Source organism: Chenopodium album, chromosome 25, assembly GCF_948465745.1.
Source record: "Chenopodium album chromosome 25, dcCheAlbu1.1, whole genome shotgun sequence".
Lineage (NCBI taxonomy): Eukaryota > Viridiplantae > Streptophyta > Magnoliopsida > Caryophyllales > Amaranthaceae > Chenopodium > Chenopodium album.
Genome location: NC_137858.1, coordinates 34,742,080 through 34,768,782, shown reverse-complemented (window position 1 = coordinate 34,768,782; position 26,703 = coordinate 34,742,080). Strand labels below are relative to the sequence as shown.

The 26,703-nt window shown below is 38.1% G+C and overlaps 1 protein-coding gene across 2 annotated transcripts; it reads left to right on the top strand.

The window, feature by feature from the left end:
- The first annotated feature begins 8,757 nt into the window (after positions 1 to 8,757).
- Positions 8,758 to 26,350, top strand: LOC145613421 (uncharacterized). Of its 2 annotated transcripts, none has more exons than XM_081668522.1 (18): positions 8,758 to 8,942; positions 9,496 to 9,618; positions 10,856 to 10,973; positions 11,291 to 11,398; positions 11,536 to 11,654; positions 11,769 to 11,849; positions 18,427 to 18,597; positions 18,734 to 18,803; positions 18,894 to 19,048; positions 20,141 to 20,305; positions 20,396 to 20,467; positions 21,217 to 21,343; positions 21,450 to 21,776; positions 21,874 to 22,028; positions 22,331 to 22,498; positions 23,841 to 24,470; positions 25,037 to 25,174; positions 26,024 to 26,350. In XM_081668522.1, the coding sequence occupies exons 2-18, from the start codon at positions 9,502 to 9,504 to the stop codon at positions 26,081 to 26,083; spliced, it is 2,781 nt and encodes a 926-aa protein (XP_081524648.1). In that variant the 5' UTR covers positions 8,758 to 8,942; positions 9,496 to 9,501; the 3' UTR covers positions 26,084 to 26,350. The 2 variants fall into 2 exon arrangements, with proteins under 2 accessions (XP_081524648.1, XP_081524647.1); XM_081668521.1 differs by having other exon boundaries at positions 8,759 to 8,942; positions 25,025 to 25,174.
- The last annotated feature ends 353 nt before the right edge of the window (positions 26,351 to 26,703 follow it).

The following is a 26,703-nucleotide window of genomic DNA, read 5'->3' as shown; positions in this document are numbered from 1 at the left end:
ATTGATGGCCGTCAGATCCCACGGACATGGAACACTGACAATCTGAAGAAATATCATGTTTAAGTTTTTATTTCTTTAAGTACTTAGCCAAAAAGCTGTGTATACAGCTAGGTCTACTAACCGAGCCTTGTAATTAAAGCCATACGGCCACAACAATGTACTTTTGACAAAATTAATGAAAAGTCAGGCATTGTTGAACTATTTGTTGTCTTACTTGTATTTATTTGCATATTATTATTTATGATTAAAGGCCGAATGAAATGATTTACTAAGTTGCTTCCAATATAGCAACACGACTTATCATTCTTACTAAATGGCCGAAGTGAAAAGGAAGCAAGGTTGCTCCCAATATAGCAATTCGGCCACAAAAAAAAAAAAAAAAAAAAAAAAACTGATTTAATTCAGACAACAATGCGTCCGCCCAATTCTAGGCGGACGACTGAGGCAAGGTATTCCGAACTTGTGTAGAAAGCAAGTGTCCTTTACAAATAGGGCAAGGGTATACATAGGCGTTTGGCCCGGCCGAGCAAGGAATCTCTAAGTTGAGATAATACTTAGGATTTCTAGGGTGCGTCCGAGCGATAGATTCAACGGACTACTCGTACAATGATAGCCGAACGGCCAATTAAATTGATTCGGTGCTTCACCTAGTCCAAGGGCAATCATTACTATGATTTGATTAACTTGCTAGTCGTCATACCCTTTAAGGCATAAAAACTACCAAGTTAATCAAACCACTTAGAGAATGGACTAGGCGAACACCGAATAAAGGGGCATACCCCTAGGAACGTACGAAAAGGCATAATATTGAGACGTACGAAAATCATTCAAAAAACACAAAATTGCAAAAAAAAAAAATTGCCAAGTATGAAACAGAGTTGAAAAACCGCTCAAAAAGCGGACAAAATTCTCATTGATTAGACCGCTCTAAAGGCGGCCGGAAATGTTTACAATACCGCTCTAACAGGCGGCTTCAAATTAAAAACAAAAAAAAAGGTACAGAATAAGCTAAGTACAAAGTAAGCGGAAAAAAGAAGGAAAGCTTGAAAGCTGAGCAGACGGCTGCTGGAGGACCTGAGCTCCACTTAGCCGTATTATCTTTGGCAGGCTCCTCCGCATTTTTGGCATCCTCGGCCTTGGCAGCCCCATCGTTCGCCTCCTCCTCCTCATCATCCCCGTCCTCTCCGGACTCGGGGGAAGTAACTACTAGCTCAGGAGGAGGCATGCCGGCCTTCTTTGCCTCTTCTCTGAGGCAGACGTACTGAAGCCGCTTCTTGAAGCGTTCCTCATAATAGGCGGCTTCACCTTCGTCCACCATCAAGTCAAAGGCATCGAAGAAGTATGCCTTAAGTCTGTCTTCAGCATTTTGCTCTATGCGGACGACTTCTTCCGCGCTGGGTGGCCGAGGAGTTTTAAGTTGCTCCTCATAGTCCGCAATGGACTTCTTTAAGGTCTCAACCTCGACCTTCAGCGCGTCCGCTTCATCTAGAGCAGACTTAAGGTTGGCTTGGTCCAACTTCAGCTCACTCTTCAAGGCTTCAGACGCCTCGAAGCCCAACCTCCACTTCTCCTTCTCCAGGACGGCCTCGTCCCTTTCAACCCTCAAGGCCTCCCTAGCCAAGGACTCTTGTTCGAGTGCCTTGCCCAGTTTGACCAGGTCCTCTGTTTGCCGCGCCGCTTTGTCGGACAGCGCGGTTATTTGGGTCTCAAAATGTACCCTTTGGACGGCGGCCGTCCCAGTTACAGCATCCTCGGCCTTCCTGATTTCGAGCCAAGCTTGCTTCAACCGCTTGTTCTCTTTATCCTTCCAGTCAAGGAAGGCGTTCAAGCGGAGGAAAAGCTGCGGACAGTAGAAGGAAAATTAGTCAAATAACAAGAAAATACGCTAAGTGTTGGAAAGGAAAATGTGATGAAATAGAAGCGTACCTCGGCACTATAGTTAAGCATGGGGCCGAGGAACCCCTCATTGATCCCCCGCAGCTTGTCACGCTGCGCTTGGGGGACCGCGCGAACCATGGCCTCGCGCATGGCCTTCCTGTCCGCACCAGTCAGTGACTGGCCGGGCATCCTCAGTTGCATCTCCTCTGATATATCTGCGGACGACCGTGCAAGAAGAGTTAGCTAAAATTTACAAGTACAAGTAAATAAAGATGTACAAAAATAAAGAAAGAAGAAAGGCTAACTAGTGGAGAAGCTTGGAGGAGAGAGATTGATGGGAGGAGGCGGCAAAGAGGCCTCCCCGTCGTTTTCTGGACGACCAGCATCAGCATCGCTGGCCGACTGACTGGCATGTAGCCAGTCAGATTTTTTGACTATCTCGACCCCCGCAATCGTGAAGGGGCCGGTCATTTTTTCTGGGGTTGACTTATCCCCACCGTCCGAAGGGACGGACTCATCGTGGACCTGATCAGCAACAGGTTCCACGGGCTTGGAGACCCCGCTTTGTGTCAGCCGGGGCTGTTCTCCTTGAGACTGCGTTGTAGCAGTCTGCGACTTCGCCTTAGCCGCGGATTTAGAAGATGTCTTGGAAGCAACCGTCTTCCTCCTTTTAGATGCGTTCGCATCAGGAGTGGGCGTGGCCGGCTGCTTCCTCCTAGCCTTCGGAGTTGAGGAGGACTGCAAGAAACACAATCAAAGTTAGAAAAATTTTACAAGACAAAGAGTATGCTGGCGTCCGTGTGAAATGGGGAAGGAGCTCCCTTCCAGCATGCTTGAACGGACGTAAAGCGTCCGTGCAAACTCAGGAAGCAGGCTCCTCCCAATATAGCAGAACGAACAATAAGGAAAGAAAAACTCAAAAAAAATAAACTAAGTGTTTACCTCCTTGAGTTGCTCGTACATCTTGAAACGAGCCTTGTATCTAGCCAAGTCCACCTCGGACATCTCCACTTCCCCTTTCTGGGCCGAGTCAAGCATTGCGTACGCCTCCGCTGCAAAGAGAAAAAAGCAAAAGTGTTAGAATATTTTTCTAAAAAACTCTACGTGCGTACAAAAAGTTTATATATCTAAGTGTCCACCTTGGGGCATGTTCTGGTACAGGCCGTACGCAGACATGAAGATAGGGTCCCTAAGCCAATTGGCAAGAGGAACCCAATGGCTAGGGACCCGTTCAGTTTTGTTACCCTGCTTGACTCGGTTGACTTTGAAGTACTCAAGCTGGTGCTCGTGGCTTGGATGGATGGGCGGCTTGTCAGGCTTATGGTCTCCGCGTCCGAGCTGAATAGGTGCTGGACGGCACTTGTTCATGCGGAGGTTGAACTCCGCATCTTGAGTTTTGACGCGGTAAAAGCGGTGCTTCCAGTCCCTCCATTTGCTGACACGGTCGACCACGACCATGTAATCCCTGGTCGCACTCAAGATGAGCCAACCATCCACATCCTTCTCCAGCCGAGTAAGTGAATGCATCTCACAGAAGACCGCAAAGTCTGGCGTGAAACCCTTGCAGATGCACGTCACTAAGTACCCAAAAATGTTCATCCAACTGTTTGGCGTCAGTTGGAAGTGGCCGATGTCATATTCGTCCAGAACTGTCCGGACGAATGGATGAAGAGGGAAGCGAAGTCCCACGTCCAAGGCGGCCCTGTAAACGCAAAACGCCCGTTTGCGCGGCCTCTCCTCATCCCAGGTAGCCACAGCAATGGCTTTCCTGGGTACTTGTATTTCAAATCCCTCCCCCAAATGGAGGGACTCCTTGTACTTCTCAAAATCTTTCTTCAAAAACTTCAGGGCTGTCTCCCCAACTGTACAGGCGTACGGGTCCCTGAAGTTGTCAATATTGGCGACGTTTTCCTCGGCTGCCGCCTCACCTTCGGCCGTCTCACCCACGGCCTCTTTCTCAACTTCTTCTTCTTCCATTTGGTGAGAAGGAGCACTCCCAAACTCTGAAGACAGCACCCTGTCCAGGTCTACTGCCTCGGCCGAGCTTCGGCCTCTTGAGCTTTGTACGCCCATGGAAGAAGGAACGCCCTCCTCAACTAATGGACGCTTGCCTTTGTCCTTGGCAGCGTCCGCCTGATTTCCCGAAGGAAGGGCGCTGCGAATAGGCAGGACGGTCGGTTCTCTAATTAAATTCCCGTCAAGGGTCTGTCCGCCCCGCCCAGTTGAAGCAGAGGTTGAGAAGAAGAGGGGACGGACGAACCAGAAGCGTCCGCCCCAGGATTGGAAGGATTATCTTTGCAGGCTACCAGTTCGGCCCCATCCATGACTGAACTGGCAAATTGAGGGAACCTAAGTTCCGGAGCAGGAGCGGACGAGGCGCCTTCAGCTTGTAGGTGTTCCTCGAAGGAAGAAGTGACCTCCACGGCCAAGTGATGAGAGCCAGTGGAGGCGGTCGTTGTTTGGGTGGTGGAGTTAGTCTCCACCATTGTACTCTGGTTACTAGGGTCATAGGGGACCCTAGGGTGAACCAGACTGCCGTCTGGGTTCCTGGCCGCATGACGCTCACGCGTACGCATTGTTCTTGCCATTGCCTGTTGGGACAGAGAAGAATAAGTGGAGGTGAGTATGTACACATCAGACCTAGACTCACTCCAAGGAGGAGACAACTCTTCTCCGTCCACTCTAGACTCCTCAGTCCCAGGCGAACGGCCGGCCTCATGAGGAGAGTCGGACGAAGCCGAGTATGGATCCAGAATTGAAGTAAAAGAAAAAGAAAACAAGTAAAAGTAAAATGAGAAAAAAGTAGACGGCCTACCTTTGTACGTTCTGAAAACTTTGAAGGTGGTGGTGAAGTTCTTGAAGGTTGACCGGAAAACTCAAAAAATGCCCGAAAACTCAAACTTACGGCGGCGCTCTTGAAGATTAAGGGAAAAATAACTTTCTCTCACTAGAATTCTCTGACTTCTCTCTAGAATTCACAATTGGGTAAAGTGTGAAAATGAGAATTCACTTCCCATATTTATAGAATGAACTCATGGGGGCAAAATGGTAAAATCATTTTTCCCGCCTAAACATTCAAACGGTAATTTCTTGAGAAATTACTCGAAGAAAGGGACAGAACGACGTTAGGGTTTTGTTAACTTGTGAAAAAAATCAGACGGACAATTGACGGCACGTCAAAGTGAGTTGAAATGAGTTAAGTGACGAATTCAAGAGTTTTACACCTTCAACACTTAGTCTCCAAAACTCGAAGAATATCTAAGAGGAAAAAGTGTCCGCCCAGTTCTCAGACGTTTAGTCCAAAAGAAAAAATGCAGACGTACGCAGCATGATTAAAGAGCTAGAGAGTACGTCTGAAATCATGGAAGCCCAGTTTATCTCAAAGAAAATATGTGGACGCTCTGGGTAGTTAGGAGATAAGCTCCTCCCAGAGTATCAGAACGTCCAGCCTCATTGCTGTGGCCGCTCTGGGTAGTTAGGAGATAAGCTCCTCCCAGAGTATCAGAACGTCCAGCCTCATTGCTGTGGCCGCTCTGGGTAGTTAGGAGATAAGCTCCTCCCAGAGTATCAGAACGTCCAGCCTCATTGCTGTGGCCGCTCTGGGTAGTTAGGAGATAAGCTCCTCCCAGAGTATTAGAACGTCCAGCCTCATTGTTGTGGCCGCTCTGGGTAGTTAGGAGATAAGCTCCTCCCAGAGTATCAGAACGTCCAGCCTCATTGCTGTGGCCGCTCTGGGTAGTTAGGAGATAAGCTCCTCCCAGAGTATCAGAACGTCCAGCCTCATTGTTGTGGCCGCTCTGGGTAGTTAGGAGATAAGCTCCTCCCAGAGTATCAGAGCGTCCAGCCTCATTGCTGTGGCCGCTCTGGGTAGTTAGGAGATCAACTCCTCCCAGAGTATGAGGACGTCCAGCCCAAAGTAAGTGGACGTCCAAATGAACTCAGAGGTTAAGCCTCTCTCAGAGTACGAGAACGTCCAGTAAAAAGTATGGACGTCCAAATGAGCAAGAAGCCAAGCTCATTCCAGACTACGAGGACGTCCAGAGCAAAATATATGGACGTCCATGTAGCAAAAAGAGCCTTGAATCAAAAGTATATGGACGTCCAGGGCAGATGGGAGGCAAACCCAACCCAGAGTACCAGGACGTCCAGAATGCAAGATCAGAGGAGGCGGCCATTAAGTGTACGAGCCACCCCCTCTGAGGGGCAAATGTTTAGGGTAAAAATACCCCAGGTACGTGGCCCAATCTCATAGTGACACGTGGCCTAGTAAAAAGGCGACACGTGGCCCTATGAGAGTGAGACACGTGTCCACCTGTCAGGGTGACACATGTCAGCCATCTCTAAATACCCTAATACAACATCAGAAAGAGAAAAAGGCCCTGATGACCTCAGGCCCAAATCCCGAGAAACCCTTGAAAGCCGTAAAACGGCGCCCCCCATGACACGTGGCGACCTCTGATTGCGCAGCCAATCATGTCACGAGATTCTAGGGCATAAACCCTAGAGGGGCACATGTTCCCACCCCTATAAATACCCCAATCATTTATGATGGGAGGGGTGGATTTGGACGTAACATAAATATAGAGCACTAAAAGCTCCAACTTCTCTCTACTTTATCTCTCTAGCCTTTTCCGGTTTCCGATCACTAACTTGATCGTCGGAGGCGATATTCCGATCACCGGAATATTCGTTATTTTGCAGGTGTCCGAGTCTCATTGTCAGCAGAGCGTGACCAGTATCCGAGGGAATCACAAAAAACCCCGAAACAATGGTGACCATCGCAACGCGATAAGCCTGCCGTTTCGCGATGGAACCATCGTCCTGTAATAGTTCCATCGTCACGCGAATTATATATTTTTTTTAAACTTACAAATTTATAGTGATTCGGGAGTCAAACATTGCCCGAACCAATAACTAGTTTTGTTTTATTTTTAAATCACACATTATCACAAATTGGATATAGCTTTCTACTCCCTCCGTCCTTATCTACATGCATATTTGAAGGAATTGTGTCTTCGATAAGTGCAATTACTAGATATATCAAGGATCACTATTGTGGAGATAATAAGTTCATTCTTTTGGGTCGTCATTATCTGTTGCTAGACTATGATCAATGATCTTTGTGCTAGTCAAATAGTCCAAAGCCCGCTAGAATAGATCCTATGAGGTCACACAACAAGGGTATTGGGTTAAGCAAGTTAGAGGCCGCCCATTAATGGGCCTCATGAACAATTAACTAATTATGAAATGGATTGGCCTAGTACAGTTAGATTAGAATTAGGATTTGAGCTTTGTCATAGACTCTTATTTGGAGATGAGATCTATAAATAAGATCATGCCTAGGGTTGCAAAATGTAAGTCATAATCAACTTACGGTAGATTGTGAAACAAGGCAACCTAATCCCAAAACCCTAATTCTCTCTCAAACTCACAGCTCTCTCTCCTCCCCCCTTTGGACCCACGGCCGGCCACCCTTAGTGGCGCGTGTGGTGGTTCGTGGTTGGTTCGTTGCTCACTCTTCTCCGTAGAAGGTCAGTTGAAGGGTTCAATTGCAACTAACTAGCATTAGTGGAGGTCTTAATCCGTGCCCGTGGACCAAGTAGAGGAATCACACTTGAGGTTCTTTGTCTCCCTTGTTCATGCTCAATCATACGTGGAATCACGCTTCAAAGGTATAATTTCTTATTCTTTATGTGTTATGCATGAGATCCTTGGTTTAGGTGCTTTATGAATATGATTCATGTTTATTCCGCAATTAGTACTCATAAACTCCTTCACTATTTTCCTTTTGGGGTTCAAAACTAAAGAGTACATGCCTATTTCTATTTAAGGAATATACTTTTTGACAATATTCCATCTTTTTGATGAGTTGTCATCAATTTTCTTTATTTTTTTTTTGTACTTTTGACATCATTTTCCAATACTTTCTCTTTCCATCTATTCAATAATTACCAACTACCTTTTCTTTCTTTCTAACTCGAATACGTACATTTGTATTTTTTTAAGGGAGATACTAAATGTAGGCACAATTTTACCTAAATGCAGAATAAGTTAATTTTTTAAAAACATTATATTCCAATTTTGCCCTTGTTTTGATTTAATCCTGTACTATCCTAACTATATAATCATCCCTACCGTTTAATTTACAACCACGTTCTAACGTATTCAACCTTTCATCCTATGTAATATTCAATATTATACAAATTCATGGACATTAATGAAGACGACGATTTTTTTGAGGTATGTGCTGTAATTTTTTCCCCCCACAAAATCTAATTTATAGATGAAAAATCAAACAAAATAAAATTTCCGTATTGTAAGGATCATTTAATTTGGGGCATAACAGGGTGTCGGGATGTGTTTCCGGGGGTTAACAGTACCCCTCGGATAAGAATCCGGGGGGTTAACATTACCCCCCAGATGAGATTTCCGGGGGTCAACTGTACCCCCGGTTGAGATTTTCGGGGGTCAATAGTACCCCTTGGTTGAGATTTCCTAAGGTTAATAGTACCCCCGGATCAGTTTTCCGGGGGGTCAACAGTAACCCCCTAAAAAAAGAACGAAATATTATATATAAAAAATTATTATATATAAAAAAATAAGAACGAAATTATGCATATAAATTACCTTAGATGGGAGGGATGATAAATGTAAATTTTGTGGGATTAGCATAAATTTGTGGGATTAGCAAAATTTCACGGGATTAGAAATGGAGATTTTTTAAGTTGAATTTTACGTTCAAGTTGAAAAGGTATATTGGGTTATAAAAATTGAATAAAGATATTTTAGTCTTTTATTATTTCCATATTAATAATAAATTCCTGCATTTAGTTTATTTTGTACTGACATTATTATGGGTGTCCTTGATTAAATTTGGTCCTAATAGATCTATATTTTCCTTTTCCCCGGAAGACCCTTTTTCACGTTTCTTCTGTCTCGCTTCACCCCTCTCTCTCTCTCTCTCTCTCCCCCCTCCATTGAAGCGTACTCTGATATCTCCATTAAAGCTGCTTCTAAGCTTTCTCTCCTCCATCTCCTCCATTCAACCAGCTTTTGAGTTAAAGGTAAAATGTGTTTGCTTTTAATCATCGAACATTAATTTCACAATCTAGTGTTAATTTTTCATTTGATCGTCAGTATAGTCAATTTAGGGTTCTTCTTATTTTAATTATTGAATTATTGGTTAGAAATACTCAATTTATGAATGATTATAACTGACGATCTTTTTGCCAGAATTTTGGTGTTCAAATGTCTAATCAAGTAGAATTTAACTTGATTTTTGGAACCTAATTTGATAATTGAATCTAGTTTGATTGCTAATGTGTTGCTGGCTTAGGTTTATATGACCCTTACCATGAAAATGGACTTCATTTCCTCCGGTTTACGGCGGCCGCCTCTCCCGCCCTTGCTCAGGGTCGGGCTTAGGTTTTGTCTAACATATGGCTCGAAATTTGTTGTTGCTCTATCTGTTATTCGAGCGTCTATTTATGCTTTAAGCGATTGTTTGGCGCCTGGAACTATTGTTGTCGTGTGCGCATTTAGGTTGTCTTGGATATCCATGATCATTATATAGCTTGTGCAAGTTGATTAATTGTTATGGTGCCATTTGCGTTGTAGACTATAATGGCGGAGCAGCCATCTACAGAGGGTGCCAGCACAAGTGGCGCGCCTGATTCAACTTTGGATCTCAACATCAAGACTTTGGACTCTCAGATGTATAATTTTCAGGTCGACAAGAATGTAGGTGTCTTAACTGTTTTCATCTTGACCTCTTTTTACTCTTCTTGCTTATTTTCCTGTTAACTTAATTTTTTCTCTGGGGAAAGGAATGTTTATCTACATGTCATCATCGCGCTTTATGACTCTACATTCCAAGTTAAAAAATTTAAATATTGAGATCTCATCGTGTTATTTCAATGTTGTCTTAGCTATAGGTTTTGAAATACTGTCATTATTAAACTAACTTAACGAATCAATGTGGACATAGAATTATTTTTGTAAAATCAAATACAAAACCTGACTGTAGGCTTGAAAAGATTCTTTTGGAAAAACATCTACTTGATGATTTTGCATCGATAGTCTTCATCATGTAGTTTATTAAGGCTTGGCTGTAAATCTTATTTTGGGGTTAGGACTAATGATAATTCAGGTAAGTTTTACTCTATATTCTATATCTGGCAAAGCTTATTGTGTACTTATTTGTCTCACCTTTGAAAAACTTATTTTGAGAACGGCTGGAGTGGAGGGTTTCAAGATTGTTGTGTGGAGTATAATTATGTGAAACGGAAGGTTTTCTTAAATTCTACGCACCTTTTCTTGCTCATGAATTGAAAGTATTTTATGCCAGTCTTGCAAGAGCTTGCACATTTATAACATCAGTAAATACACTATCTTATGTAATTATGTATGTAATTATCTAGAAAAGGTATTAGGTTGGTTGCTAATTTTTATATGTATATATTGATTTGGAAGCAATGTTATATGGTTTGTGGTACGAAGTACGATACATTTCATGATACATGAATAAGAGGATAACGCTACCTGTAGTGACTTGGCTATTTGGGTCTTAAAGTTTGTTAAACATGTGAGGTTCACTGAATAGAATTGTGTTTTGATTGCACAAATTTGGTTCACGAAGCTGGAATTTGTATCACGTTCCCAGTAAAACTATTCTCAGCTATTTGAGTTGGCTGCAAGACCAGAATAAGTGTGTCGTATTCAGTAACAAATTGATTGTTGATTTGTTATCATGTAAGATTGACTCTATTTGAATTATTTCTTTCTGTCAAAATTATAGAATGGTGGTTGTTCAATTTTAATTTTTTCTTTTTCCAAAATGGCTTATGGAATGAGAAGTCTAGATTTCTGGAATGTTAATGTTGCTTATTTATATATATAAGGTGTTATCTTAATATGGTCTTTAAAATTAAGCATACATACGCAGTGATCTGATATATTTGTAATCTTGATGTTTCAGATGCTTGTGTCCTCATTTAAGGGACTCATTGCTGATAAAGTTGGTGTTCCTGTGGGGCAGCAACGGCTTATATTCAGGGGAAAGGTTTTAAAGGATGAACACGTACTCTCTGAGTACCGTATCCTGCAATTAGTTGTAATATCTAGTTTCTATAAAATTCCATCTTATGCTAGCAGCAGAATCCCCATGAGGTGTTTTTCCTTTGTTGTCTAGATAGATCCAAACATATTTTTCTTGTTGTCTAGATGAGATTTGATTGTGTGAATTTGATAAATCTATCTTTATGCTTTCTATGTATGACCTGCTGTTTGATGTTTAGCATCATCGCTTGCGAGGCAAGTGTTGAAGAGTTCGTTGTGGCCTTGTCGTCGGAATCTAATTTGTGTTGCTGAGTTAATATATCTTCTGCTATGGTGTTTCCTTGACTATTTTTAGATGTGGAAAGTGGGGATACCTTGCATTTAGTTGAAAGGCAACCAACCCAACCACAAACTTCATCTGGTACTGGTTCTACTGATGCTGCTGGTAACATTGGCACTCAAGGTATGTAATGTTATTCTATTCTGCATCCTACATATTCTTTCTGTATTTCGTGGGAAGAGTGTATCTCTATGAAGCATGACCAACATTGTCGGTTCACTTTTTGTTTTTTTATTTTATATTTTTTTATGTATTATAAGGAATCGATGGTAGTGCTGGGCTTCCTCGGAATCGTTTTGGTCAAATTTCCCATAGTGTTGTTCTTGGTACCCTCAATGTTGGTGATCAAGGTGAAGGAGGTGCTTCTGATCTCAGTCGGGTGCGTATAATCTAAATAATAGTGGAATGTATACTGTGTTTACATTGCCTTTTTCCCCTCTCTTTTGGTTAGTAATCAAGAAGTTTACAAAAAAATCTGCTCTTTCTTTTGTAGGTTATTGGAGCAGTTTTGAATTCATTAGGTGTTGGCAATCAAACTACAAATGCTACATTTGGTGCTCCAAACACTGCTGCTGTGAGAATTTTTATCTGTTTTTTTTTTTTTTATCTGTTTGTATATGATTCTCATGAGTTTATGTATATTCTGTATGAAATCCTTTACTTTTAATACATCTTTGGCTCTTTGCAATGCATTGCTGATGATGACCTATGTCAGGAACCGTTCTGGCAAAGGGATAATAATTACAAGGGTTATGAGCTAAACAGTAGTATCTTTTACATTAAGAAATTAATTTAACTATTTGGTGATCATAACAATTTCTAGCAATAAAGAATCATGTGACAATTGGATGATATGTAAATAGATGTAGATAGGTCTAAAGATCCTAGTTTAGCAGTTTAGTTTACAATTTCCAGTTAAACTGGTTGAGTGCAATTTTGTGGTCTATTCTTGAATATTAATGATAATCAATGATATTACTTTTGTTTTTAAATTCTAATGGGTTACAAGTGGTGGAGTCTAATATATCAAAAGTAAAACAGAATGACAATCACAAATAAATATAGCAACTACTATTAATGTCCAATATCGGCCCTGAGGCTAGGGTTTATTGGGTAAGAATAAGGTGTGCCATTTATCATTCCATGTATGAGGTGATAAGTTGTTTGTATTATTGTAATTTTATTACAAAGGTAGATGTGGAAGGAAATAGCGTGGTATTAATTTGATAAATGGTTTTGGAGTATCTTTTATTCAATGTGAGAGTGTTAGAACCCTAATTTTGATATTGGAAAAATGGCTGTAGTAAAATAATAATGGGGTCTTGAACTAAAATGTAATTGTAAAAACTGATATAGGACAAGTGGAAAAAAAGAAAGTGTATAAACTAATATGGCACAAAGTGATTGCTTTTCAATTTGTAATATTAATACAATATTAAATTGGAAAATTGTAAATAATACCAACTATTAACGGTGGGTGCAAAATAATACGAACTCAACTACTTGCTATAGTACGCCAGTTACCCAAAAAGTATTTCGAGGGCCAGTTACCCAAAAAGTATTGCGAGGAATATTATTCTATCTATAGTTATTATTATTTTTTTTTATTAATTTTATGTTTTATTTTCAAAATACATATTAATATATTATGCTAACAATTTTCTTTTTAATCCAAATTAATAATGCCTCGCCTCTTTGTTAGACTTCTTTTTTTTTTTTTTTTGAATTGTTTATATGTGTTTAAATATTTTTTTTTCAAAGTACTTGTATTAATTTCTTCTATCACACAATAGTATATAAGGTATATAAATGGATTGTTATGTTGATATAAATAGTGTAAAAAATTGTTTCAAAAATTCAAAATTCCCCACATTCACCGACCAAAACAATGTGGGGATTTTTTTTTTTGGATTTTTTAAACTAATTATGTCAAAATAATAATGCATTTAAATACCCTATTTACTACTATGTGATAGTAAAAATTACTACATGTATTTTGAAAAAAAAAAAATTAATACATATTGACAATTAAAAAAAAAGCCTAACAAAGGTGTGGGATATTATTAATTTAGATGGTACTGTAAAGGAAATTGTTAACATTATATAAAATTTGAAAAGAAAGCAGAAAATTAATAACAAAAAAATAATAATAAATATAGACAGCTCGCAATACTTTCAGTGATCAACGTACTATTTTGTACATATAGTACAAAAGGTGGTACCACTAATAGCAAACAGTAAAATTCGTATTATTTTACACACGTCATTGATGGTTGGTATTGTTCTAAGCCAATTGACCTATTAAATTTCAAAAAGCATAATATTACTTTTGTTCCTTCTTATTTTTACTCTCCCTCATTTGGCAACTTATTTTAGCCCTTTACACTTTTTCTTTTTTCATTTTTGGTAATGATATTCAAATTTTATTCTCCTATCCTACACCGAATGACAATTTACATGTATTCACTCATCTTCATCTAATTCTTATGCAAAAAGTATTTTTCAAGGACATTGTGAAATGGGGGGTAGTACCTAACTACATACGTAGTATTATAGTAATATATTAAGATCTGTGACATACTATGATGTCGATGACAAGTAAGATTGTAAGTAATATGAGGGACATAGTCACTTCTAAAAATATTAAATTTTCATTATTTTCCCCTTCTTTGAGCTTGTATAATCTCCCTGCTGATAGTTCTAAAATTTATGAAATATTGCAATCCACTTATCTTTGACAAGCATTTATAAATTAGAAGTTTTAGAACCTATCATTGGCTATAAGGGTTTACTTATATGGTGATACTCGAGACTAATGTTATTAAAATCGCGATTCAGATCGTAGAATCGTACGATTCTACAATACTAATCCACCTAAACGATGTAAATCGCTAGTAGAATCGTTATGTTGTAGAATCGCTCATAGAATCGGTAGAATCGGTTAGAATCGGTGGAATCAGTACCGGTTCTACGATTCTATACTGATTCTACCGATTCTACTCCTACAAAAAACCTGATTTTTGGAAACCCATAACTTTTGATTTCGAAGTCGGAATTAGGCTTATAATATATCATTGGAAAGCTCTTGAAGTCTACTTTCTGATAAAATTGGTTTCGTACCTTTATCATTTATATATTTTATGTTATAGAGTAAAGAGTGTAAGGGTGTCATAGTTGAAACTAACTTGAGTACTTACATATTATTCAATCTAAATCATAATAAAGCTTATGAAACATTAATTTAAATAGCTTTTAAGATTCTATCCAACCATTTATATCTTGGGCATGAGAATGTATTCATGAGTCTCATGCACTCAACGTTGGGCATATAAAAAACACTTTTATAACATGAGTTTGTTCTAGTTGTCATTCTTTAGCTATCTCGTTAAATGAACTAACTTGCCACTTAGTTTTCTATCTTTATTGGATTTTTTTTATTATTCATGGGTCTAGGGAAAACAAGTTTACGAGTCAACAACATTATTTTTTTCATAATTTAACAACTGTCGTGTACTCTCATGGTTAAGAATGTGTACCAATAATCCGACTTTATAGTTTATAGTGTATTGTTTGAGTTATGTGCATGAGAAATTACTTGAAAAACTATTTTATGTTTGTATGTCACTATTATGTTATTAACAATATATATTATTATCATTCTCATTGCTATAAAATTATGTATGTAGTCATTTGTAACATTTTGAAGCCCAATTTTACATTTGGTAGAATCGTACGATTCTACGATTCGATTTTACCAATTCGATTCTACCCCACCCACCGATTCAAAGTAGAATCCCGATTTTGATAACTTTGCTCGAGACACACTTAATTTATATAGATGAAATGTTTAGGCCAGGAAGATATCATCTTTTGAGTTGCTTAGTAAGCTGGGGGTTAAATTTGTTAAAGTTACTTCATGCCAAATATATTTTTTTAAAAAAGAATGGTGGTTAGATAAAGTAGGATAAAGTAAAGGAGAGAATGCAAAAGATTGGTGGGTGTAAGATAAAGGTGGATAAAATAAGAGAGAGTGTGAAAATGTTTTATAATTGTTGGGTAAAAGGGGTAAGATTGTATATGTGGTAGATTTAAAATAAATTAAAGCAAGTGAGTAGGCTATAAAGAATGGAGGGAGAATTATGATTAAACGTTTACATTGGCAAGCATAAAAACAAAAAGGTAAAGTCTAAAAACTAAAAATGAAAGGAACGGTAGAATATTTATAATAAAAAATTTGCATTGGCAAGCATTAAAAGGTATAGTGTAAACTTTAAAGTAAAAAATGGATCGGAGGTATACCGTTGTACTAAATTAAGTGACTGAATTTAGTATTAAGTGTATTAATTGACACTGAATTAGCTATTTTGAAATGATAATTTCCTTTTTAGTTATTATAGTAACAATTATATTATCAGGTATAATAATATTGTGATAGTATTTTACCTAAATATAGTAATAGTATGATAATTTCCTTATTAGTAATTGTATTATAGTATGATACCTAAATATTACTCGGTAATAAGATTAAAATTTCATATTTTATGTAAACACAAATTTTAAATTTACAAAATGTAGATTTAAAATGAATGAAACAAAAATGTTAATTTTATTAATTTGATTATTTTGTGTTCAACCTCTAATTTTGATCCTCTGATTCGATCTTCACCTTGACTTTGACGTAATTCACGAACAAGGGCCGTCGAAGCTTGATCTCGAAGATTTGACGCAGAACTTTGACTTACGTTGATTTAGACCTTTGACCTGAATTCTTGATTGAGGGCTGATCTCTATTAATGACCATTTGATGTCAAGGTTGAACTGATTTTCGATGTTCTTGATGATTTGAAGTCCTTTCCTTCGCGTTGAGGCTTGATCTCTTCCACGGGTGATCTTCTAGAGTAAAACGACACATCGAATGATCTTCTAGGTTTTGAGATATTTTCTCTAGAAAGGGTTAGAGTATTTGATGAGAGGTTTTCACCGGAGAGGTTTAGACTATTTGTGAGGCTTTTTTTGTATTTTTATTCTAATTGTTTTCCTCTTCCCCCTAAATAAAATAGAGAGAGCTTTATTTATAGAGTGATGGTACCCTAGGGTAGGGTTTGATGTATATTGGAGTTAGGCTTTTGACTTGGTTATCACGACTCATTTATAAAAGCTTAACCCATTAGTTGGTTTTCACTATTAAATAAACAATTTAATTAAAATAATTAAAATGGGCTAATTTAATTGAATTTAATTAATAGTCAAATAAACCTAAGGCAATATTTTGACTTTTTACCTATATATGATCAGATGTGGCACTTACATAAAATTTTTGTGCCTACACTTTCATTCATATATCTATTTTATACTTGCGACATTTTTGTTTTTCCCATTTGTTATCATTGGGACAAATCTAATAAGATCCAATATGACTATGTTGTTCTGTAAGTATAAATTACGAGATGGCGGGGGTGGGGAAGGGGGTGGCATTCAGGTGGAGGAACGAGAAGGGAGGGTGGCGTGGGACAAGGTTGGTTGTCGAATTTTTTTTTTTTTTTTTTAATTCAATTCAATCATCAATCAAAGCCTTAATCCCATAAATAGGGTCAGCTACATGAACCAAAAGTGATTATTCTGTACAGTCCTCCACAAAAGTCTTCTTCCTCCATCCCTTACAATAAAATACCTCATTCTCATGCAAAAACATTTGCTAATTAAAAAAACAGGATCAATTAGAAGGTGACACGTAGCAAGTCACCTTCTAAAACTTGGTACCAACTTTTAAGCTTGTGAAGGGACGGTTTTGAAAAAATAGGGGGCAAAGATGAGATTGTACCCTCATTACGCGAAGGTTGGCTCATTTTGAGCACGTCGCTCTCTCCGTTTATTAATTTGCTAGCATTTATTATTCATTTTCTCCTTTTGAGATAATCACATTCATTTGGAATGAAATGGAAGATTTTTTTTGACAATTATCTCTCCTTTTCTTTCTTCCTCACCTGATTATTTATTCTGATCTCATCTTAAATTGCTATCATCATTAATGGTTGACTGGTTGAGTACTTGTAACTTCACAATCTCAGACTATAAGATTAAAGACATTTTCATGCCATCTTATTCAAATGAAAACCCTAAGAAAAATGATTGAAAGAGTGGTTTTGGTTAAACAAATTGGGAAAATGGTGATTGAAAATGAGAAAAAAAAGATTGTGATCTAGAAGTTGATTTTGGGGTGCAGCTTGCACTGGACATGGGCATTCAGAAGTTGATCCAAGCTCTTCGCAATTGGGTGGCTAGTTCCAGCTCCTTGCATATAATTCTTGAGAGTATCCTTGCGACCTTGCTTTGTGTAATAGTTTTGATAATGTGTCTTGGTCTTTTGTTTAGAGAGGAGGGTATAGGTTTATACATGAATTGCTCACCCTTGGGAGGTTGGCCGACGATTGTGGGACAATGTGATCCAACTCGATTTCTGGAGCTTGTTATGCATGATCTAAGTAATTAAGCTTGTCCTTTGGGGTTTAAAAAGAAGAATCCAAGAAAACAAATGAGAAAACAATGGTGAATTGGTAACTTTTTTTTGTTTTTTTTGCCTTGGACTCACAGTGGCTAACAAATATTCGTTATCCTTCATGGACATCTAGAAAACACACATGCCACCTCGGTGGCTCGGTCACCAGATTTACTACTTTGAGATACCAAACTCTTTTTACTATATTCTACTTACATAGAATCATCATAAGCATCTCCTTGTTTTACACTAGCACTACACAAAACCAGCTCCATCCAAAATTGAATTAGAGGGGCGGGCGGAAAGGAATGAAGGTAGAGGGATAAGTACATATCGGAAAGATGGGGGGTGGACTCCGTGGAGGCTTGAAATGAATACAACATTAGAAGTTTGATAAGGGAGACAAGATAGTTGGGATGAGGAGCAGCAACTTACAAAGCCTTCACACCAGGCTTTCCGCTCTTTCCTTGTCTCAGTGCCAATTAGGTGGTAGCTCTTGTGTCCTGTTCTTGTACTAGGTCTTGCAATACTTTTAATTAATAGCCACGTTCAGCGATGTGACTGACTGAAATGCAAATGGAATATAATTTTATATGTAATGTCATAGTGCATGATTAATTTGAAAAGTTAGTTGATTTTTCTGTTTTAACTGTAGGCAAATCCTTCTGGCCCACTTCCTCAGGGAAATGATACAGAACAAAGCCAAGGTGGCAATGGGAGTCAAAGCCAAGCTGGCAATCAAACACAGTTTGGGCAGCCATTCTTGAGTCAACCATTCCATGTTCCCTTAGCCGGAATCTCAATCCCACCACCTTCACTAAACATGGTACTGGTTTCTCTGTTTGCGCTATCTTTTTGTGCCTGTTTAATTTTATCGCTCGTTACTTTGCTTTTTATTATTATTACTACGTATTTTATTTTTATAGCCTATATAATCTTGCTTGTTATAATTGGTGTCTCAGCCAATTCCAGATTCACTCAACACACTTTCTGAGTTTATAAGTCGCATGGAGGGGTTTCTCTCTCAAAATGGTGACATTTCAAAAGACCTTTTGCTGAATCGTTTCTTTCTATTTTTCCATTTTGGTTTTCCTTGTTAACCTTATCTCATCATAACTGTAGGATATCAACCCTCTGTATCTCCAAGTGGCCTGGCAGATCAACCAGCTACGGAATTACCCTCGAATTCCAGAGGATTGCCTACACCCGAAGCGTTAAGCATAGTTTTGAGACGTGCAGAACGGCTTCTGAGTGGTCTAGCTGCTGCATCACTTTCTGTACGCTGCATACCTTAGTACTCTTGTTTGCTTAAAGTTGCATATACTAGTATATTTTTTCTTATTGAGAATAGATTAGTGTCGTGGGCTAAGTTGATTAAAAGATGTAAGATTTTTCAATGAAGAAGGTGGCTGATTGTAGTGATATATTGTCTTATTTTGATTTCTAAACATTTATGGACTACAATGTTGGCTTTTAAATAGCTCATCACTTCACCATACACATTTGTGTTTCCCTTTACTTTTTCTATTAAAAACATGCTATTACCTACTAGGATGATGCTTCATGTAGATAGTAAAACAATTAATTATGTGATAGTGAGCAGCTTAACACACATTTAACATTTTAAATTCTAAATTATCCATACATTGGATGAAAGATTCCACATAATGGATCCACTGTCTCCTAAAGCACACATATCACTTGTGTTCTTTATTATTGGATTTTGGATGAGATGGTATCCATCGAGCTTCCCTGGAAACAAAAATGTGAGAAAATTAATAGCATAAGTCATTATGGGTTGTAATATCATAGAATATATTTTTAGCCCCCCCCCCCCCCCCCCCTCTCTCTCTCTCTCTCTCATCCACTCACCCCACGCAGAACTTTAGGTTGCAGTGATTTCTGGATGTCTGTTTCCTTGATTTGTATTCTAGATGTGCCAAATACGCAGCTTCAGCTGATTTAAGTTTGAGGATTGAATCACGTTCCCTTGCTGCTCTCAGTTCTCTCTAGCTATTTCCTAAGGAAGCTTGTTGTTTCCCTCTTCCATACAACTTTCTTTGCAAGCCATGTGAAGAATGTCATCTTGTGTGATGTCGATGTGTTTGTATTGTAATTACATACTGACACTGATTTTTATCTTTTTGGCTTTGTGAACTTTTGAATTACATTTTTGATGAAATTCAATCGTTGTGGCACTGGTTGTTTCTTGCCTTCTCTTGATTTGTTGTTTGCTAAGTTTCTGTATATCTATGTGCAAGATTGATAAACTGATGAAGTGATGATTATAGATGTGACATGTTTGCCTTCTTTCTATGAAATCCAACTTGTTATGCTGATACCAGTTTGTTGCAATTGTATGCATTTAGCACATTGCAGGACGGTTGGAGCAAGAATCTGGATCAACTGATGCTTCTGTGAGGAGTCAGATCCAGAGTGAGTCAGTACAAGTAGGTCTAACAATGCAGCATTTAGGTGCTCTTTTGCTAGAACTTGGTCGGACCATATTAATGTTGCGAATGGGGCAGTCTCCTGTACGTGCTCTCAATCATATACACTTAGCTGATATTACAAATTTAATTGATAGAGTGCTTTATCCTCATTTTTCTTGGTTTGGTTTACAGGCAGAGGCTGTGGTTAATGCTGGACATGCAGTCTACATATCACCATCGGGACCGAATCCTATAATGGTTCAGGTTAGTTGTTTCAATTATTATGTTTTAAGATGGTGACTCTTCTAGTGAAACTGGTTTGATAAGAGGGCGGAATTGGTGTTATTTTCCTGGCTTATGACGTTAGTGTTTTACTTCTTTGGAGCTGATCTCTGCTAAAATTGAGTGAAATAATTTATTGGTTCGTTTGGCATCGTTGTGGTTTTCTGTTTTTTGATTTTTTGTTTTTTAAAAGTGTATTATATATGTCACATAATGAAACAAAAATTATATAGACTTATTAAAATCATGATAATTTTGAAAACTGACAACAGAAAAGTGGAAACACCTTTTTCTTGTTTCCTGTTTTTGGTTTTCAAAAAAACAGAAAACTGAAAACCAAAAATGATGCCAAACAAGCCCTAACTTTTATATTTTTAAGTTTATTTTTTTAGTAGTAGTTGGTGATATAATGATGTGTTCAGAGATGATAGTTGTCGATTAGTTATTCCTAAAGTGCTGGTTTGCTTGTTTGTCTTTTGGTGCTTTATGCTTGTAAAGGAATGCCTCAGATCAAAATTGTCATTCAAAAGCATTCCACCACTACTTGCTAGTTGCTACATTTTGTTCGTCTATAAGACTATAGTATTTCTTTATTTATCTATGTAAATTGCTTGGATCTATAGCTTAGCTGCTGCTTGAAATATTTTTTGTTTAGCTGGATGCTGACAGGGCTGTTGTATGTTGCTAGGGTCTTCCATTAAATTATTTTAATTATTATTATATATATGCAGCCTTTTCCCCATCAGACCAGCCCACTTTTCAGTGCTCCTGCTGTTGCTGCTCCAAATACGGGAACTTCTGTTCCAGTCGGGATAATTGGAAGTGCTCCCAGGCAGATTAACATTCACATACATGCTGGTAAGAAGATTCCTATTATTTTATAAATAGGCTGCTTGAGATTTTGATCTGCTGCAGTACATAAACATAATCTAGGTTGGTTAATATGGGATTGCTCATGATACAGGGACATCACTCTCTCCAGTAGTCTCTGCGGTTGGTGCAAGAGCTGCTGGTGGAGAAGGAGCACAGGGTGAGCGTGGTGGTGTTAGTGCCTCTGGTGATTCTGGTGCAACCCGAGTATTCCCTGTGAGGAATGTTATTGCTGCTACTGTACCATCTCGTACTGCAGCTGTTGCTGTTTCCCCAATTCCTACTACGTCACAACCTATAGGTGTTGTTTCCACATCCTCATCTCCTGATGCTGCTTCATTTTCATCAGTTATTTCTCAAGTAAATTCCCAGATCAGAAATCTCCTTGAAAACATGCGCAGAGACAATCAGACTACTCCTGGTAACTTTCTTAATACTAGTTATTGTACTGTTAATGGTCCGTATTAAGCTTGGCGTACAAAGGTGTTTTCTTTTTTAATTATTTTTTTAACTTGTAGGACAGCAAGAGAATCCTGTTGTCCCAAATTCTGCTGCTGGATCAGGTGGAGATAATGCTGATACTACTGATCCATCTCAAACCATTCATTCTGAGAGTAGTGGGGAGTCGCATGAATCACACCTGGGATCTGTATCTGGACAACTGGCTGAAAAGGTATCATGATTCTTGACTGTCTCTTTCAATAAAATGTGCTAGATATTGAGTTGAATCATCTTAAAATTTTCATCAATTAAATATAATAGGAACGACCCTCATGTATTATACTCGTGTCTTTCCTTGAAATATTTTAAATACATCTTTCATGCAATCGTATGGTTAAAGCTCCTTACATTAGTGTCTACCTTAGTCTGGAGCTCTGTTAAAGGAATTTTAGTTTCCGCTGGCATTGTTTAGATTTGAAAATGTGAGGAGTTTTGAGGTTTTATCAAAGTTGATTTGTTATTTGTGTGTTTTAGGATCCAACTGAAAGGAGGGAAAATGTTCAAAGTGATTCTTCAAAATCAAATGAGGAATCTGCGTATTTGGCTGAACGCTCTCCAAGTTGCAAAAGTGGAGAGCTAGCTGACAAGTCTACTGGTGCCAAAGAAGTTCCACTTGGTTTAGGTGGAGGTCTGCAGCCCAAGGTAAAGTGCTCGTTTCTTAATCATTTGAAAGGAAGTGATAACTTCTCGTTCTCGAGTGATGAACCAATATATTGAATGTCAATGCCAGCATCTGAAGTATTTGCTAGCAATATCACCTTTCTTGCTATTTGTTAGCTTCATTACAGAAAAATTTCTACAGCATGCCTTTTCCTGTAAAGAAAAATATATCTTGCAGAGTATGTTCTTATCTTTTCAATTTATGCTCCAAAGAACTGATGAGTGATACATAAGCCTTTATTCCATAATTTGGATTATTAGCTGAGCCTTCTTTATGTATTAATGTATTATTATATAAGACAATGACCTTCAACCTTATATTCAACCTTTGCTGAAATAAATCCGGTGATGCCTAGACCTAGCAATCCTGACCCAGACCCGATGACCAGACCCATGACCCAAAAATGACCCGACCCGACCCATACCCGACCCGAAATGGAGTTGACTCGATCCTGACCCGAACCAAAACCCGAATTGTTTGACCCGAACAGACCCAATACCCGAAATTGACCCGAACTAACCCAATACCTGAAATAACATGAACTAAGATTACCTTATAATTGAACTTAAAATATTTTATGCCAAAAATAACTCAAATTGTTCATCTTTAATCGTAGATAAGCTCATAAACTGAATTGGTAGTGTTGTTAAAACAATAACAAAATATATACAACGTATAAAATTATTGATTTGAGCTTGATTCACAAACGAAACAACCCGAACAGATTTTGACCTGACCCGAATATGACCCGAACATACTTGACCCAAAATTGACCCGACCCGAATGTTAGCTGACCCGAAATGACGTGACCCAGACCCGACCCGAATGACCCATTTGCCAGGTCTAATTCAGCTGGTTTTAATTCATAGTAACATGAAGTTGAGACCCAAGGTGCATTAAATATCAGAAGATTTTATCTTGTATCTTCTGCTGATCAAAATGTTGGATCAACTAAATGTTTGAAAGTTTGTCAATGAACTAACTTTGATGAGAAATCTATCTTTTTTTCTATCCACAGCAGAATGGATTTTTTTGATGCTATCTTGTTACTGTCTGTCATTAGATTTGCGTTTTGTCTGTGCCAATGACATTGGGACGCTTTGACAATGTTAGTGTGTAACAGATTGTGATTGATGGTTAGTCTATGATGCTATATCAATCCTAATGCCTTGGTATCTTATGACTTTTATTTTGTTGGCAGTGAGTTTACTTAGAGTTTCTGACATTTTTGTTGTAGTTTTATGAGCTTTTCCTCTTTGGTTAGGAACTATAGTATGTTGCTTTAGATATACTTCTGACATTATTAATTATTTCTTTGATCAGAGACGAAGTCGGCAATTACAGATGCATCCTGTGAGTGGTGAAGCTGGAACTTCTAGTAGTCCTGATCAGAGTCAAGAAGCTAGAATCAGTGGCCAGCAGATTCTTCAGTCTCTTGCTTCTCGAAGCATTGCTGGTAGGAGTAGCTTAGCTGATCCTAGTAGTGGGCAGACTGGGCAAGGATTTGAGCAGTCCATGACTGGCATGCAAACTAGTGCACAGGGCTCTGATGGGCAGTTAGATGTGACAGGCACCATGTCACAGCTTCTTCAAAGTCCAGCTTTAAATGGACTTCTGTCTGGGGTTGCTCAGCAGACAGGGGTTGGTTCTCCTGATGTTCTGAGGAATATGCTACAACAGTTCACACAAAACCCAGCAATGAGAAACACTGTCAACCAACTTGCTCAACAAGTTGATACAGAAGAAATGAGGAATATGTTTTCTGGCATGGGGAGTGGTGAAGATGGTACTCTTGATTTCTCTAGTATGATTCAGCAAATGATGCCGGTTGTTTCTCAAGTTCTGGGTGGTGGTTCGGTCCAGAATGAACAGCTGCGAAACTTGATGCCTCAACTGATGCCACAGCCTAATGATAGAAGTTTAGAAGACAGTTCATTTCGTCCAGTATCTCAGGTAAATCTTCTTTCAAGTATAATCATAAGTTGTCAGTGCGTTGTATCATGCATGTAATTGTGATTTATGAGCTTGTTCTCAATTAAATTAAATTTCTTAGATTCCCCCCCCCCCCCCCCCCCCCTCTCTCTTCAGATTATGCCATAAAAGTCTTGTATTATTTTACAAACACTTGTTATATTTGTGATTTATGTGGCATTTGCTCTCAGTTCTTGTAATGTTTGATGAGTTTAAAAGCTTTATCTGAATTTGTCTTCCAAGTCGAATTTTTCCTATTATTGTGTTGAAATTTGTAGTTTTTGAAGTTTGCTCTTTATTCCTTTCAAAATTTGGTTTCATGCTCATTTATTGGTTCTAGTGGGGTAGAACACTTCAAATCTTCACACCTTTGAAACAATATTTTCTTTTGTATAGAGTAAAGGTGTCGGAGCTTGCTGCATTTTGATTTTTGTTCTTATTAGTGTCATGATCTTTTTTCATAAATTATGATTCTTTGGAACTTATTATTGTGCAATTTTTTATTTAATTTTTTTTTTTCTCCTGATACCTATCAGAATAATATTCAGGAGGCGGTACAGAGGATTGACCTTCACAGTCCATCTCAAGATATATTTCGTTCCATGGCTCAGAATGCTGCTGAGATTGCTGAAACTACTGGAAGAAATGTTATAGATGAATTGTGTAGCAATCAAGACCTTGTTAATGTAAGTACCATTTTTTTTATTATTATTAATTATTCCCAAGCATTTTCTTAAGAAGTCAAAATTCTAGTATATGTTGAATTTTTTTTTTTTCTTTCCGTGATAACTACCAAGGAAAGTCAGTATTCTAGCAAGCTAATTTACATCTATTCTAGGGGGTTACGTGGATCATCCGAGAGAGACTTCTAACTTATTTAATGTTTATCTCAATAGCTTGTTTTAATGAATAAATTGTAAAGCATCTCTCTGACCTTCTACATTGCTAACCTGCATTTATGTAAAGTAATATACTTTCACGTTTGCTTAGGCAAGTAGTCAATTAAGCATGGTAGTGATAAAAAGGGTAATCATCCCTGTCAACGCCTTATGTCCTTAGACTTATAGGTCAATTAACCATGGCAATGATAATAAGAGATCATTCCAGTCATCCCCTTAAGTCCTCATACTCTTAACATAGGTTATTCCATTCCATGTTGTGGTTCAGGCTAACATTTAATACGAACCTAAGAACTAAGGTGCACCAGAGGCAAACAACTGAAATTGTTCACCAAAATTTGACTTTTATCAAGCATGTATCGCTCAAATGAGGTGCTGAAAAATAAGGAAGGATCCCTTCTACCTCAGTTTGTGTATGTATTCAGTAGGTTTGTACTATAGGCAACCTGTCCCTTGTGCCTTTTTATAATGAACCAACTAGGAACCATTGTCTTGTTTGCTGCGACGTAGATCCATTTTGTTTTGTGTTTAATTTAAACTTAATATTTTCTGTTGCATTTTTTTTTTTTATTTTTAAGTAAATCTATGGATGGTCTAAATGACACTTTGCTTACCTGCAACATTTTCCTTTTGTAGCAATTTGTGGAAATGCTTCGCTGCGATTTGCGTCGCCGTCTTCAGGATAATTCTGCTTGAGGTGCGCTCGTCTTCAGTCAGTTTGTGAAATACTATCAATTCCTTTCCCCCAAAGAGTGGATGTGAATTTTGATGTTAATTGAAATTTCGCTGATGATATCTGTGAGAAAGTCTGATATCTGTGAGAAAGTCTTTCTTTAGAATAGCTGTTCAAAACTTCATACAAATTCGAGTACCAAAGTACATGCAGCTAATTATAGATCATGTGTATATCCATGAGCGGTAATTAAATATCAATATTTTGATGAACAATTAGCCTTTGTTGAAGGTACGGCTTGGGATGATTTGTTCTTATCAATTTAATTTCCAAAAAAAAGAAAAATCAACTTTTTGTAATTTATTATACTGGTGAAATCAAGTAATTTAGAAATAAGTAACCCTATTTATTCATTCGAGTAAAAAATGAAAGAATAATTTTCACTTAGAGTAACTTTTTTTTTCTCATTTAAGTAACCTACCTAAGTTAAGGTAACCTCATTTGCTTAAATAATTGTTTATATGTGATTATGTGAAGTGGCTACACCATGTAGCTAGCCACATATAAACCTTTGTGATAAGGAAATCATTTTTAATAGACGATTAATTTTATTGTTTTTAGCATAAAAATTAATTGACTATAA